Source organism: Centroberyx gerrardi, chromosome 8, assembly GCF_048128805.1.
Source record: "Centroberyx gerrardi isolate f3 chromosome 8, fCenGer3.hap1.cur.20231027, whole genome shotgun sequence".
Lineage (NCBI taxonomy): Eukaryota > Metazoa > Chordata > Actinopteri > Beryciformes > Berycidae > Centroberyx > Centroberyx gerrardi.
The window spans coordinates 1,518,774-1,534,311 of NC_136004.1; the positions used below are offsets into that span (position 1 = coordinate 1,518,774).

General features: G+C 41.2%; 1 protein-coding gene across 1 annotated transcript in view; it reads right to left on the reverse strand.

Moving 5' to 3' along the window:
* The window catches only part of mtmr12 (myotubularin related protein 12), an 83,426-nt gene that overhangs the window by 52,836 nt on the left and 15,052 nt on the right, over positions 1-15,538 (reverse strand). Inside the window, exons 2-3 of the mRNA XM_078285433.1 lie at positions 7,598-7,655; positions 2,046-2,185 (exon numbers count right to left, since the gene is read on the reverse strand). Coding sequence (XP_078141559.1) covers positions 2,046-2,185; positions 7,598-7,655 — 198 coding nt within the window. The remainder of the gene's footprint in view (positions 1-2,045; positions 2,186-7,597; positions 7,656-15,538) is intronic.

Sequence of the window (15,538 nt, forward strand, 5' to 3'; positions counted from 1 at the left end):
AGAGAGAGAGAGAAAGAAAGAAAGAAAGAAAGAAAGAAAGAAAGAAAGAAAGAAAGAAAGAAAGATATTTAGGGGTTCAAGCCTATTGTATTTGCTGGAATTCTTCTTTCTTTCTTCTTTTTCTCCTTTGAAAGTGTCTGCAGCTCAGAAATTTCAGTCCCACAGCAACCATATTTGGCAGGTGGGCTCCTATGGACCCCCACTACTCAGGCAAGACAGCCCATGCATATTGGCCACATGGTGGCGCTATAACAAGGAACTTTACACTTTGGCCAATAAGGTAAGATAAGATCTTAACAGCTTATGCAGCATACTTTTCTTGTCTTGTGGGAGATGACGCCGCACCAGTTTGTCTCTTAAAGAGGGTGCGAAGGGAGGAATCATTCAAAAGTCTAAACCAATGGAATATCAGTCAGGGAGAGAAAGGTAGTTTGATTTGATAAGAGGGGTGAAGGGGCGTGATTGTTTAAAAATCTGTGATGGTTTTATTGGTTCGAATTTATATTTATGCCTCCTAGTGCAGCATGAGGTCACCATAAAAGATTAACTGTTTTCCAGCAAGGAAAAGTAATGGGAATTCATTTCATGGGGACTTTAATGTTAACGGTGAACAGGAGGAACTCCAGGGTTGGAATCAGTGGAGCCTAAAAAACAATATAAGCGCCATTGTACGATTTAAGCACTACTGTACAATTTAAGCACCACTGTACAGCGCTTATGTCAAGGTCCAAGTCGGCCCCAAAAAATGCTGTTGAGAGTGCAAATGAGTTACTACACCAACACGCACATTCTAGAAATTATTGCAGTTTACAGGGTTCCTACACATTTTCCATTTCAAAATTCCATACTTTTCCAGACTCAAATTTCCAGACTTCTCGGTAGATTTTTCAGACCATATTTGACATCTGAGTACAAATAGCTAGATGTTTATTATGTATATAAATGGTTTTAAAATCCAACTGTTAACATACATTCTGACTATGTATGCTATTATGTTGCCAAATAATTGCCAGAAGATTGTAGCTAGGTACTGTAGCTCATACAAATCAATTAACCAAACCCAGACAAGTTCAATGCACAGCATTTTATTCAATCCGTCCGTTTACTTTTCTGATAACTACATCACTGCATAACTCATAAATGTTCAGACAAGCTTAGCTAATATTTGGTTATTTGTGATGCTACGTATATATGCAATTCAAATGTATTGCCGCATTTTCTTTCAAACTAATTTGGTCGCGGATGTCCGGATTTGGTACAGTTGTAAGGCACTTGGGGCAGAGTTGTTTTGCAGGCTGTGACGTACAGGCAGCTCTGCGTAGGAGTGTGCGTTCAGTCGCACGCCATACTTCTTGCCTTGCTTTCAACGACATCAAGCTTGCTCTGGCCCGCACTCTCTCACACAGGGGTAAACATTTTGGCTGCGCTGGCTGCCTGCTCCAAATGCCATGAAAAACACTCTGCTTGTATGATCAATTTATTTTTAGAAATTCTGCATTTTATATTTTAGAAAACAGAATAGGGGCAATAGTCTGGAAACACAATTATTTTTCCATACTTATCCAGACCTGGAAATTACTAAAATCAAATTCCATACATTTCCATACTGCGGAGTAACCCTGAGTTTAAATAAGATTGTACCCACAAAAATCTACTTCTACATAAATCTGTATCAGACAAATTATGTTTGCAGGAGATCTGCAATCTGTATCAGCCCCAAAAATAGAAATCAGAGCATCCAAGAAGCACACCATCCTTACTGATTCTATGCATCTGATGCACAGAATTTCAACTTCAAAGAGGAAGCTACTGTGAAGTTAAATTCAAGCAGTGTTCAAGTGAAAGCCTACTCTAGACTCAGTCACATACATAGTTCCACAAATGGCTTCTGTTATGGGCTAATGTTGCCTTACAAAATGACAGCTTCGTCTCAGTTTGCATACTTGCTTAGGACAGGCCGAGCCATAATTCAGAATTAAATCAGTAAAATCTTAAAGCCAATTCTTTGACTATCAGGTAACCAATAGAAAAATGTCAGGTCTCACCGTCTCTTCCCCTGGTTCCTCATCGCTGATAAAAGACACACGGAAGTTGGTGCAGAGGAGAGTCCCAAACGTGCCGTGCTGCGACACCTCGTCCTGGGTGAGTTTTAGGACTGTACCAGCACTGCAGAACACCACCTCGCCTGCAGCACGGTGTGAAAACAGTGTGACAAAGTGCCTGATAAACAATAAAACTACAGTACATATAAGTCAATATGCCAAACAATGAAAAAAAAATAATAAACTGCAAAAACAAAAAGAATCGACCCCCTCTCTCTCTGCTCCCTCCCTCCAAACGAGGCTCAGGTGCATGCCTGTCAATTTAACAAATTTTACACAAAACACACCTCTGCTAACTCAATGTAGTTTTAACTAAAACTTTCGCCAGCAGAAATAATTTTTGTCAGCATAGATTAGCAATTGCTGTTACAAACACAAATTGTGATACGGACATTGATGAAGCAAGGTTCATCGCAAAGAGCTCGCCTGATTGGTTGAGTCGTACCGGGAGTGGTGCCTACCCCAGCTTTAAGCCAGGGATGGGCAATCATGTGCCATGGAGGGTTAAGAGTATGCAGGATTTCATTCCAACCAAAGACTACACCAGGTAATTTCACTGATTAACACACCTTCAAGCAGAGAGGAGGAACGAATCAATTAAATCATCTGCTGTAAAACTTGCACTCTCAGCCCTCCATGGCACGATTTTATTTCTTAAACATTAAAGCTACACTAAGTGATTTTTTCTGACCACTAGAGGGTGACAGAAACACCAACACATTTGTAACACACAGCAAAGCTACTAGGCGACGGAAGCCCTTAAGGACAAACCGTGAATAAAGGCTAATGGCTAAAAAAAACGTACCTAGGGATAAATATCGCCGGTTATCAGTCTCGCTTTGCCAGATTTTTCTCCCGCTGAAGGTTACATGTCCCACAATGACAAGTGAAGAGGTAGGTAGCAACTTTACTAGTTGAAAACGTTTACTCACTCGCTTCATCGATTCACCATTACTCGGGCCGAATTTGACAACAAGCTTTAGGAAAGAGGTGAAAACAACAACACAGCTGGCCCGCATGTGTAGCTATTAGTTGTTATCATTACGTCTCATGGAAATCTCCACGTAGCACACGTTAGTTTCAGGATTGGTTACAGGGTCTGAAATCGTTTCTTGCAGGTTTAAGGTGTATAGAGGGCTTTAAGGTGACCGAACGCACCCTCTGGTGTAGGAGGTTCTCAGCTCTTGAGCAACACTGACTGAACAGCTGATTGTGCTTCTTGACATGGTTCAAGTAGACATGGTTGATTTTTGTGCTGTTTTTGACTGGGAACTCAACATAATATATATTATTTTGTGTTTGGATAATGTCAGCTTGTTAGCTAGCTAACCATAGAATCTGTTTTGTTTAAGATGCACTATGTAACATTTTCACCTAAATATTGCGTTTAGGCTGAACAACAGAAAATCCACCCACCAGCAATGCATGAACCCCCCGGTTTGGCAAATATAAGCCCCTGTGTTCGGGCATGACCAGTGGCAGTAAATCTTGTCACACACAGGAAGTGATGTGTTCTATGAAAACAAGGAAGAGAATTACGTTGTGATCTGCAGGCTTTTTTTTTGTTTGTTTTTTTTGTTTTAGGTGCCTCCCATGGTTAAAGGTAGGGCTGGGCAATAACGATATCTATCGCGATAGAACTTATACTCAATATAAACAGACTATATGCTCGATAGAAAGGTCGATAGAAATCATTGCTTGGTTGGTTAAGTAAGCAACTCCACACAGCGGACAGAAAGCCTTGGCACAAAGTTAGGTTACACCAAAGACCTGTGAAAGAAGCGCTGGCGCTGTTTATTTCCTATGAAAAAGTTGTGCTTTCAGCGCTTACAGCCCAAAACAGGTACCTCGTCTGTCTTTTTAGCGCTGTGAGTGCTGGACCTGTTCTCAAGTTGAAACTATTTTCAACTTTGTCTGAAGTACCGCTCATCAATGTCACTTCAGAGTTCTACCAACCAATGAGGATGAAGCAGGGGCGGGACCAAGAGCCGGCATCCTGCCGTTTTGTAGCTACAGTTAGCTAGCCTAACGTTTATCATAACCAGTCTGGCTTCAAACGCGGACACTAGAGCTGCTGGTCAGTCTTCTGTTCTAATGTTGCTAGACCCATTGGCTGCCTTTGAAATGGTTAACCACCAAATCCTCCTCTCCACATTCGCTGAGCTTGGCTTCTCAGGATCTGCTCTCCGCTGGTTTGAGTCTTACCTCTCTGGGAGATCTTTTAGAGTGTCTTGGAGGGGGGAAGGGGGTCTAAATCGCACTGCTTGTCCACAGGGGTACCCTCAAGGGTCAGTGCTTGGATCCCTTCTCTTTTCAATATACACCACCTTACTTGGTGCAGTCATCCGCTCACATGGCTTCTCATACCATTCATATGCTGACGACACCCAGCTCTTCCTATCATTCCAGCCAGAAGACCCCACAGTCTTGGCATGGATATCGGCATGCCTCGCCGATATCTCGGCATGGATGAAGGAACACCACCTTCAGCTTAACCTATCAAAGACTGAGCTCCTTGTCATCCCAGCCAGTCCCTCTATACAACAACAGATCAGTATCCAGCTCAAATCAGCTCAGCTCATTCCCGCAAAGTCTGCCCGAAACTTGGGTGTCATGATTGATGACCAACTAACCTTTACCTTTAAGGAGCATGTGGCTTCTGTTGCTCAGTCATGTTGATTTGCCCTGTACAACATCAGGAAGATTATACCCTACCTGTCTGCAGGTAGGATCAGGCTCTTGTAATATCACGCCTTGACTACTGCAACTCCTTACTGGCAGGGCTCCCGGCATGCACGCTCAAACCTCTGCAGATGATCCAGAATGCGGCAGCGCGCCTCGTCTTCAACCAGCCCAAAACAGCACATGTCACTCCGCTGTTCATATCCCTCCACTGGCTCCCAGTTGCTGCCCGCATCAAGTTCCAAGTCCTTGATGCTTGCCTACAAAGCAGCAACCAAAACGGCTCCCACCTACCTGAACTCCTTCATTCAGGTCTACGCTCCCTCCCGCTCACTACGCTCTGCCAAGGAGCGCCACCTGGTGCTGCCACCACAACAAGACCCTAAGTCTCTTGCCAGACTCTTCTCTTCTGTGGTTCCTCAGTGGTGGAATGAGTTACCAAACTCCATTCGATCCGCAGAGTCCCTCTCAATCTTTAAGAAAAGGCTAAAGACCCAGCTCTTTAGCGATCACCTTCTCACCTGATTGACTGTGTAACTGCTAAAAAAAAAATTCTTTATCTGCCTCTATGCACTGCCTTGTGGCACCTATGTCCTGTCTGACTAGAACTTAGCTTTATGGCACTTACTCTCGTTGTTCTCTCCTGACTAGATCCTTGCTTGTGTTGTATTAAAATCTCATGTCTACGTCGCTTTGGATAAAAGCGTCTGCCAAATGGGAAATTGTAATTGTAGTCATAGCAACAACACCCAGAGACGTCTTCTTATTTCCCCGCTCCAGCGCTCACCCGGTGCTGCCAAAGCGCTCAGCACCAGAGCTTCAAGCGCGCATTGCGGTGTTAGTTGCTGTACAAATCCTACACATGCAAGAAAGAAATGAATGTACCGTCGGAGAGAGGTTCGAGCATTGGCTCAGAAGGAATCTTTATAAATCATGTGAGATGGCAGATTTTAGATTTCAGGCATTCAATATCTTAATGATTATGTAAATGCTGTATTTTGCACAAAGGATATATGCTGACCAGACTGCCTTGCATTTGTTTTTTGGCAGGCACTTAACACAGTAGGCCTCATTTTCTTGTTCTCTTCTGATTGAAAATTAAAAAAAAAAAAGCCTCCAAATAAAATTGGTATCTTCAGCTTTCATTCAAAAGGTAATTTTTAAGCCTGGCAAGAATTACTTTGTTTATATCGTGATATATATCGATATCGACTGATAAAAAATTGTTACATCGTGATAAAGATTTTTTGCTATATCGCCCAGCCCTAGTTAAAGGTCCCATATTCTACACTTTCCAGTGTTTTATTTTATGTCTTGAGGTCCATTCAAAGCTGTTTGTGTGGTGTCATGTACCAAAAACACTCACAATCCATATTTACACGTTCATTTTCCAACATCTCTCTAAGCCTTGCCAAGAACAGGCTGTTTCTGTTGCTGTGCCTTTAAGGCTCATTAATATTAACGACCCCTCTGTTTTGATTGGCTAACCGTTTCAAGAGTGAAACGTGAGACACCACAGAGCCGGCAGCTGCAGACAGCGAGAGGCAGAGAAAACTCTCCGGTAATAAACAATGACAACCTCTCAACTGCTTTGAAAAAAACATTTTGTTAAACTATTATTTCTTACAAAAATGATAATGAGCGTATATTTGTGACGGCACAAAGTTATGGAAGTCCAAACATCTCGTTTAGAGGCTCAGTTTTCTAATATAGATTGTGTGGATTTAGTTGCCGACCGTGCGTTTTGATACTTTCACAATGTTTAGATAGCACATCATCAAAGAGGCAAGGGAAATCATGTTTTATATGATATGGGACCTTTAAGTATTTGTGCTTTTTTTATATTGCTGATATTTTCAAATAAATTAATATTAAAGTCAAAGAAAATTATATTTATTTATAGGAGGCTTCAGGCTATGTAGGTAGGTAGGTATAAATATGCTTCCAACTTTCTTGTTGGCAAGATTGAAATTGACCAAGCTAGCAGCTTGTTAAATGCATTTTCCCCATTAGCTAGCTTGCAGCCAGTCCGTTTCTTGTACACATAGTTCGGATGAAATAAGTATATGACATGGTTTTGTGTCACAGAAATGTACACTTTGAGGAAATTGCAAGGGAAGTAGTGAGTTTTATAATAATAATAATATAAAATAATAGCGATCTCTGCTGAGCCTCTGCGGATTGCACACAACGCACAGTGAGCAGTTGCCACATAACAAGGCACTCAACTACAGTGTTCAGGCTTAAACTACTGTAAAACACTGAATACGAGCCCTAAGCTGAGGAGATCGTTTTAGGGGCTTTATGCAACACTCCTAAAGAAAGCCCTGGCCACAGAGAATGATTTGCCTGAAGGGAAAAACTTGACACCTAAAGTATTGCATGTAATTGGGCGCTGAAATGTAGTCAGAGGCCAAGCCTAGCCATGCCCTGGAATCTTAACTTTAAAACAGGAAATGCTAAAGTGTAATATGATCCTTAGTTTTAGTTAGAAGCCATGATCTAGCTGAAGAAAGGAGAGGGATTTCTGATTTAAGAGTAAAGACAACTGCCACTATCTAAACAAGTCAAGGTAAAAGCATGGATCATTTTCTCAAGATCAGCAAAAGATAATAAGACCTTATTTTGCCAAAATATTTAACTTCTATATTCATAATGGACACAGGGTCCAAATTATACCCACATATTGTCCAGGCTTTGTTTGTTTTTGTTTTTTTTAAGCCAGTCATACAAATAAATTCTTTCCATAGTAATGACATAAAAAAAAATTGTTGTGAAAATTAAAGAGTGCATTGTGTGACATAGCTTTTTACCTGGTAATAAATCAGGGTGCTTCTCCTCCCTTGAGGTGTCCTTCTCTGAACTGATTTCCTGTAAATCAAAGAGTTCTGTTTAATCAATTTGATTTAATCAAGCTTAATACATTTGAGCAAGTATTGACATTTTGATGTAACTTTGTGCTCATCTGTACCATTATGCAAGCATTAAGCAATGTACATAAATAGTTAAAAATACGAGGTAAAAGCGATTTACAACAGAGGTAGATAAATAGATAAATAAAAAAAAATAAAAAAATTAAATGCAAAATAATAGGACAATCATTTGAAACAATTACAGACAGAGGTTGGGAGGTTTGTGATCAAGGATTGGAATTGACCAATGGGTATGAAGGTATCTAGCTTTAGGGTATGTTGCAGAGTGTTCCATGTATCTGGCACAGAAAAAATTAAAGCAGATTTTCCCCAATTAGTCTGGACACGGGGGACTCACTTCAACAAATACTATTCTGCCGAAACACCAATGAAAAACCATTGCAAGAATGGTTCAAACTTTAGTCCCGCCCACAAATGCGCTGATAGGTAGGCGGCCAAGCGGATCCCCCGCTCCCTGAGCAGGGTCAAAGCCACCTCAGTACCCTTCACAAACACCCTCAGGCTTAGACACACCAGGTATTCGTATGCCAAGCCCTGAAACACAAATCTCAGATATTTCCTGTGTGGAGGACATACAGGATATGAAAGTACGCGTTCTTCAGGTCGATGGAAGTCAACGTGTCGCAGAAGGGATGCGTCTGTGAGCATACGAAACATACGCATTTCCTGAGATGGTTGTTCAGGGCACACAGATCCAGAATTTGACGGATTCCGCGCCCCCCTTTCTTTGGCACCAGGAAATATCTGAGTAAAAGCCACTTAGGCTCTGCTTGAATGGCACTATCGTTAACGCCCCTTTTTCCAACAGCGAGGAATTTTCCTCCTGTAAGACATGCCCGAGAATATACTACATTGCTGAACTGAGGCGGGGTCGTGGCAACCCCCCGGCCCAATTCGGCCCCTAAACACTCAGCCTAGACACTTGCGCTCGAATTTGCACGTTCCCGTGAGCCACCACCATGATGAAGGGTGTCCCATTACCGAGTGAGCCAAATGAAGCGAGGGTGAGTGGCTGTTCAGCCGTTCCCTCGAAAATGAGGCAATTAATGTGCTGGCTTAAAAGTGAGGGTTACCCAGCAGGCACTGCGATACCAATATGAACTACTGCGGAGAGCATGGTGGAGGAGGAGACAACTTACCACAAATGTAATAATATAGCTCTAAATTGAGTGGCTACAATTCAAATTACTGTAGACTAATATTTAATAAGAAAAAAATTAAATAAAATAGAAGTGCATTTTAAAAACAATTATGTTTGACAAGTATGTAGGAAAACGCAGTTAAACCAATCAGAAAACATAAAAACAAAACGTATTATACAAAAGAGCAACTTCTCAGGTAGAAACAGACACAATTTCACCATTCATATGTTTGGCTGATTATTATTAGTTTTTTTTCAACTATTGAATTTATTTATCCAGTCATGCCCATAGTGCTCTGAAACAAGCACACTAACAATATTGAGAAAATGCGTGTTGCTCAGTCTGTGTAATGCACCAATGATGCAACGCATGCACAAGTCTTCTTTTTATGGTCTATGGGCAGCATTGCTTATCTCCAATAAAATTAAAAACTTATACTGCAACTATGGCAACAGCTGGCTGGTGACGTGCCATGTCAACAGGAAGCGAAGAGAGAGTGCGTCCCAGAGCTGCTGCTGCAAGTCCTTCACCCTCTGGCCTCGGTTCTTCCTCTTGAGCGGCCCTTCTGATACATCACCTACACATCTAACTGAGTGTCACTCAAAACGAAGGTGTGTTTAGGGGGCATAATGTGACGGTGGGTGATAGTGCCGGGACAGCGTTTCTGAGCCAATTCACCCACCAAGAAAGTGGAGGCCCCTTCTAAGGGTGTTATACAGGGGGAAAACAACCCGTTTTGCAACAGTGTTTTCTCTTTTCTGAAATAATTAACTGCACCCTCGGCTGAGTGCCTGGATACTCTGGATGCAGAGAACAGCCTGCCACCGCAGCAATGTCTCGTCTCCTCTTGGCTGGAACGTGGTGAAACAGAGGATGGAGAGGCACCACAGAGGCTGGATTTGTGTTTTTTTACAACAGAATTCATAACCTTGCTTTAAAGACCACTGGGAAATGTTTTAAACTGCTAAAAAGAGCATAATATGGGACCTTTGACGGTAGGTAATGTTATTACCTGTGGTATGTGACATTGGTGGAATAGGTAATTTAACTGATAAACATGGAATAGGTAATTTGACCGATAAATGTGTCGCACTAGCCGAGCATTGCTCCCACACTGAGCCCCACTCTCTGTCGTTAATTTACATACATCCACGTCTAGCGTTGACCTATAAACTTTAATGTTAGGTAACGTTATTACCTATGGTATTAAAGTGACGTTAGTGGAATTATTTAACCGATAACCGTGTCATAATGCTTCAGTGCATTGTATTGAACACACATTCCGTCAGTCTGTACAGGATCTGTGCTTGTTGAATTAATTTTTTTCATAGAAGACAGCAAAGGCACATCATAATGTGAGCAAAAACAGCACTAACAGTGCAAACAACACAATATCACATATACCACTATAACTGTGTAGGTCTTGACACCACTTCATCAATGGGTAGTCAGTCAGTCACTCAATCAGTTAGCTACTTTCACTGTTCTAGGCTGGTCCCATGGGCCCGGCAAATTTTTTTATCATATAGAGCTGTAAAAAACAAACTAAAATAAAGGGCAGTATAAGAAAAAGGACAACTCAAAATGTATCGTAGCAAACATGAAGTCCAACTGCGTTAAGCAAAGCAGATATGATGCATTTTGTACTACAAACACTGTTCTGGATCACTGTTCACACTTTATTTTCCCCACGGAGCACCTGAGGGCATCACGTGGCAAAATCAGGTCATGCATTCAGTCAGTCAGGTAACGCTTTGTGAGATGTCGCTTTGTGAGATGGCCTCTAGAGGGCGTCTTTGATTAAGAGATGGCCTCTCGCCTATGGGGTATTGCTCTCGTCATCAGTATCGGGCTTCCGGGGCTTTAGCCGGGAATGTTTTTTGTCTAGCCCTGAGTCTCTTGGCAGAGGAAATAAATCTAGCCTATATCCAGGGGGTCATTTGGCCGCAACACACCGGTACGCTGTCCCAGAAGTGAATTTGACGACGTACCGCGCGTTCTGGTTCAGAAAAAATAAATACAGAGCAGTACAGACATGTCATTTTCACATGATCCATCTTTGTAACTGAAATTACTATAGTGTAACTATTGCTACCTAGCATGGCAAGTGCTGTGAGCCCATTGTGACATAGCTCTCCATAGAGCTATGTCAGAATGGGCTCACATCAGTAGTGCATAAGCATAATATAAATCGCCTTTAGCAGGTAGATCTAACTTTATTCAACGTTAGGCTAATAGTTCTTGTCCAACTTTACCTCTCCTCCTTCTCATTTCCTGCCTTTGTCTTCCTTGGGAAATACCTCAATAAACTCATCTGAAAGACTACGCGGGGAAATGTCTGTTTTATCCGATTTAGCCAATAAGGTCTGATATGAGGGACCTTGACCTACAGTAGAGTCGTCAATTTACCAAATGTTAAGTTTTGCTGACTGTCACAAAAGTTGCCATCAGTAACTGTTAGCTAATCACATCTCTTAGCTAACCTTAGCTAATTCTTGACTGTAAGGAAGCTAGCAAAACAAACTGAACATTAACTTACATTCGTGGGGGCGGAGAGATAACAGGTGGTGGCATCACCTGGCACAAAAGACCAGCCAATAGCAGATGGCCAGTACAGTACTCTACTTTTCATCATTAGGTGTCAGGCTTCACCACAGATTTTTTGGGGCCTAGTTACTCTTTAAGACAAATCATTATTAAAATGGAGAGTAAACCAGATGGTTCTTTGAGATAAACGCAGCAAAATTGCAATCACTTTTTTACCAGTCATTTTACACAAACACCCCGCCCATCCAGGGCAACCAACCACTACCATGAGTGAACTAGGATGCTGTCGAGGGCCGACAGCAAGGGTATATCCCCGAAATTCCCCAATCCTCGAAGGCCCCATTAAGTCAAATGTAATAAAAAGCCATTCAATAATCACACAATAAGACTCCAGGGTTAATCTTCCCAATTATATTGGTTGTATGTCCCAACTGTTTTTATTTCTCCAAATAATAAAATTTTTCCTTCTGGGCTAATCGAAATTTAATTATATTATTATTACTCCTAAACACTCCAAAATGAATGGATATAATCCTCTATGGATTGTCTCCCCAATAATAAAGGGTATGTACCTTAACTATTTTTTTTAACACTCAATAATAAATTTTACGAATTAAATATAGCCGCTAGCAGTACAGCAGCCAGAGCTGAAACGTGGAAGTTTGCATTAAGATTACTGTCAGTTTTGTCATATTAGGCTGTTGAGCCATCAGGCCCCAAGCTATCAAGTTCTGATACTGAAGAATGTAATAGCAAGTTAAAGGTGCCAATATCCAACTTCGTATTGGCTTTACTGTGTTTAGCTGTACACTCAAAATGCTGCTTGGTGTGTATGTTCCACATAAAGGTTGGAACAGGATTGCCATGTTTCATAGCATTTGGTGAAATTCTGTTTGAGCTATAAGCAAAAATGTCAAAGGCCACGCCCACTTTCACTAATGACGACCAAACTTCAGGGGTCGGCAACCTGCGGCTCTGGAGCCGCATGTGGCTCTTTAGCCCCTCTCCAGTGGCTCCCTGTGGCTTTGACAAAAAATTATATGGAAATGAATAACGGTTATTTTTTAACATTTTAATTTTCATTTATCATTGTTGTAGGCCTAAAGTGATTCTTACATTCTCCAGTTGTGAAAATGTGCAGCCTATACACTGAATAAAAAAAAATGTTTTAACATTTCAGTCAACTAAAATGTGCGTCATAGCCTACGTCTATGGCCCTTATCTCTAAATTTTGCCGAACCTCAGTAGCGGTGGCTCGTCTTGAGTTTCCCTAGCTAGGCTAGCTATGGATTCCAAATCCAAAAAAAGAAAAGTCTCGGAGGACAATAGAGAATTTAATGCGTGGACAGATTTGTTTGCTTTCACCGCCAATGCTGCTGGCTTACCGGTATGCTTGATCTGCGGTGAGAAATTAGCAAACAACAAAAAAAGTAATACTGAAAGACATTTCCAGAACAAGCACACTGCATTTGCTGAAAAGTATCCGGCTAGGGATGAGAGAAAGAGAGCGATTTCGGAACTGCTGTGGAAAGCAGAGCAGAGTAAATGTACTTTTATGAATTGGATCAAATCTCCAAACTCCACTACTGCTGCTAGTTTTGTGGCAGCTCAGGAGATAGTAAGGCGTGGAAAGCCATTCACGGATGGTGAATACATGAAAGAATCGTTAATTAAAATATCAGAGCATCTATTCTCAGACTTCAAAAACAAAACTGAGATAGTTCAGAAAATTAAACATATGCCCCTCTCCGCAAAGACCGTCAAAGACAGGGCCATAAAAATGGCAACAAACATCACCAGTCAGCAAATCGAAATAATCATAAAGAGCCCACTGCAGAGTAGCCACATGTGGTAAAACTGTCAGGGCTGTGCGCCGCGGTGCTCTCCAATGTGCTGATCCTGCTGCTGGGAGCAGCTAGGGAGCTGTCCAGGGTGCTCTCTTTCTCCTCCGCCCACAGTAGTGGGAAGGCTCCCGCCAGCGGGAGCTTCCAGCCAAATCTCCTGAGACATTTCTTCAGTGTCCTGCCTCTCATTTGCACTTGGATCCTCACTGCATTCTGACAAAAACATATTAATGAATGCTCATTTAGACCTATTAGTAATGTTGATAGGCTAATTTAGACTTAATAGGCTGTGTTACCTTCATTATAAGGCTCAAATATGTTTTTCAGATTTTTTTTGGCCAAAAATGGCTCTTTTGATAGTAAAGGTTGCCGACCCCTGTCCTAGAGCATGTGTACCTAATTCCGTGCAATTTCACCTATTGGATTAGGAGATACAGTTTTCTGGCCTTTGTGGCTATTGGTCAATATTTGAATGGCTTTGCACACATGTTCATTCATTGTATGTGAACATGTTGTCCAAGTTTATGATAATTGGACCATCTATTACAAAGTTATAACAATTTAGCTTATAGGCCACGCCTCCTTCACAACTTTAAAGAGTAACTAAACCCCAAACCCAAATTTGTGGTGAAGCCTGACATCTAATGGTGAAAAGTAGGGTATTGAACTGCCCTTCTGCTGTTGGCTGGTCTGATCAGGTCAGATTTGGGTGGGGTTTATCTTAAAAACTACAGTAGATATCAACAATCTATAAACAAAATTTAAAGAGCGTAGGACCATTGATGCTACTGACCGATTTTGGTGGTAATCGGTCAAACGGTGTAGGAGATGTAAAAAATGTGTTTTTCAAATAATTCAAAATATCTCAAAAATTTTCCAGGCGAACCTTGAGGGCCCTTGGCAAATTTGTACAGTACGGTTAGGTGGACATGTGTACCAAGCTTCATGTAAATCGGACAAACGGTGTGGGAGATACAGCCCTTTAAACTTTTTATTTTTGACCTTTAATTATTGTGCCACCATCAGGCCGATGGGGGTCATATTTCTTGTGGGTCTAATTGAAGCCATACTAGACCACGGTGCATAGTTTCATGGCTCTAGCATTTACCATCTCATGGGAAATTGAGCCCAAAGATAAAAACAATAATATAAAAAAAAAAGTAACAGTACAAAGTAATTGACTAATTTATAAATAATAATCACAGAAAGTGCAAACTTCATACAAATCTCCATAATTGCCTGAACAATTCCCTTGACAAATTTCAATACAATATAACGCACCATTGGTGAGATATGGGTCCAAATAGCATGGAGATTAATTTAATCAGTTAATTAACAATAGTTATTATAATCATAAATATATCAAAATCAATCAGTTCTTCCTCTAGGGGTCATCAATGTCCATACCAAATTTGAAAAGATTCTTATTAAAACGTTAATTTTAAAAAGTTATCGCGTTCACACAAAGGATCTGCGGCGGACGTGGCGGCGGGTGGGGTGAATCCATAATATCCCCGAAACTCACATTTCGGGGATATAATTAGCAACCTGTGGGAAACACTGTGGCTGTTCTGTTGTTAACATTATCCCTCAACTATGGAGGGATTTCTGTATTGTCGTGAAATCCTTCAAGAACCACTCAGTGGACTGCTGTTGATTATGCTTTATTTTACATGCACGGGAGAAGACCATTGCCTTAGTAACGAAATTAATCTCTCTCAACGGACGCTAGACACTGATCAGTATTTATACTTGCTCCACAGACCAATTCACTTTATTAGATTTGTTTCTTTTTTTCTCACTTTACACCAGTACTTTTACTTCTACTCAAGTAAAATATCAACAAAGTAACAATACTCTTACTTGAGTAGGCTTCTCCAACACGCGTCCATTCTCTCCCCTACTCAAGGCAGACATCATCATTGGTGTCAGTATCAGGTTTTACAAAGGCTAGACTGGGGTAAATGCCACTGTTCCTTTGTTCTTTACATGTCCTCTACACCATTTTCTACTTACTTAGTCCTTCCAATGTTAACTAACCAATTCCTCATTATTTTCACTTGCTAGTAGCCTTCCTTCTCTATTTCCACTTGCCATAACCTTAACGCCAATTCATACCTTCTTTATCCTTCGCATGCACTTCTAAAACTACCATCCGATGTTCAATACCCTTTTATCCCTGCAGTCTATCTTGCCATGTATTTAACTGAAAACCGCACCATATCTATTCTTTTTTATTGGGTTTTTTTTCTTAAACACATACACACATAAAGTGAGCCAGCACTCTG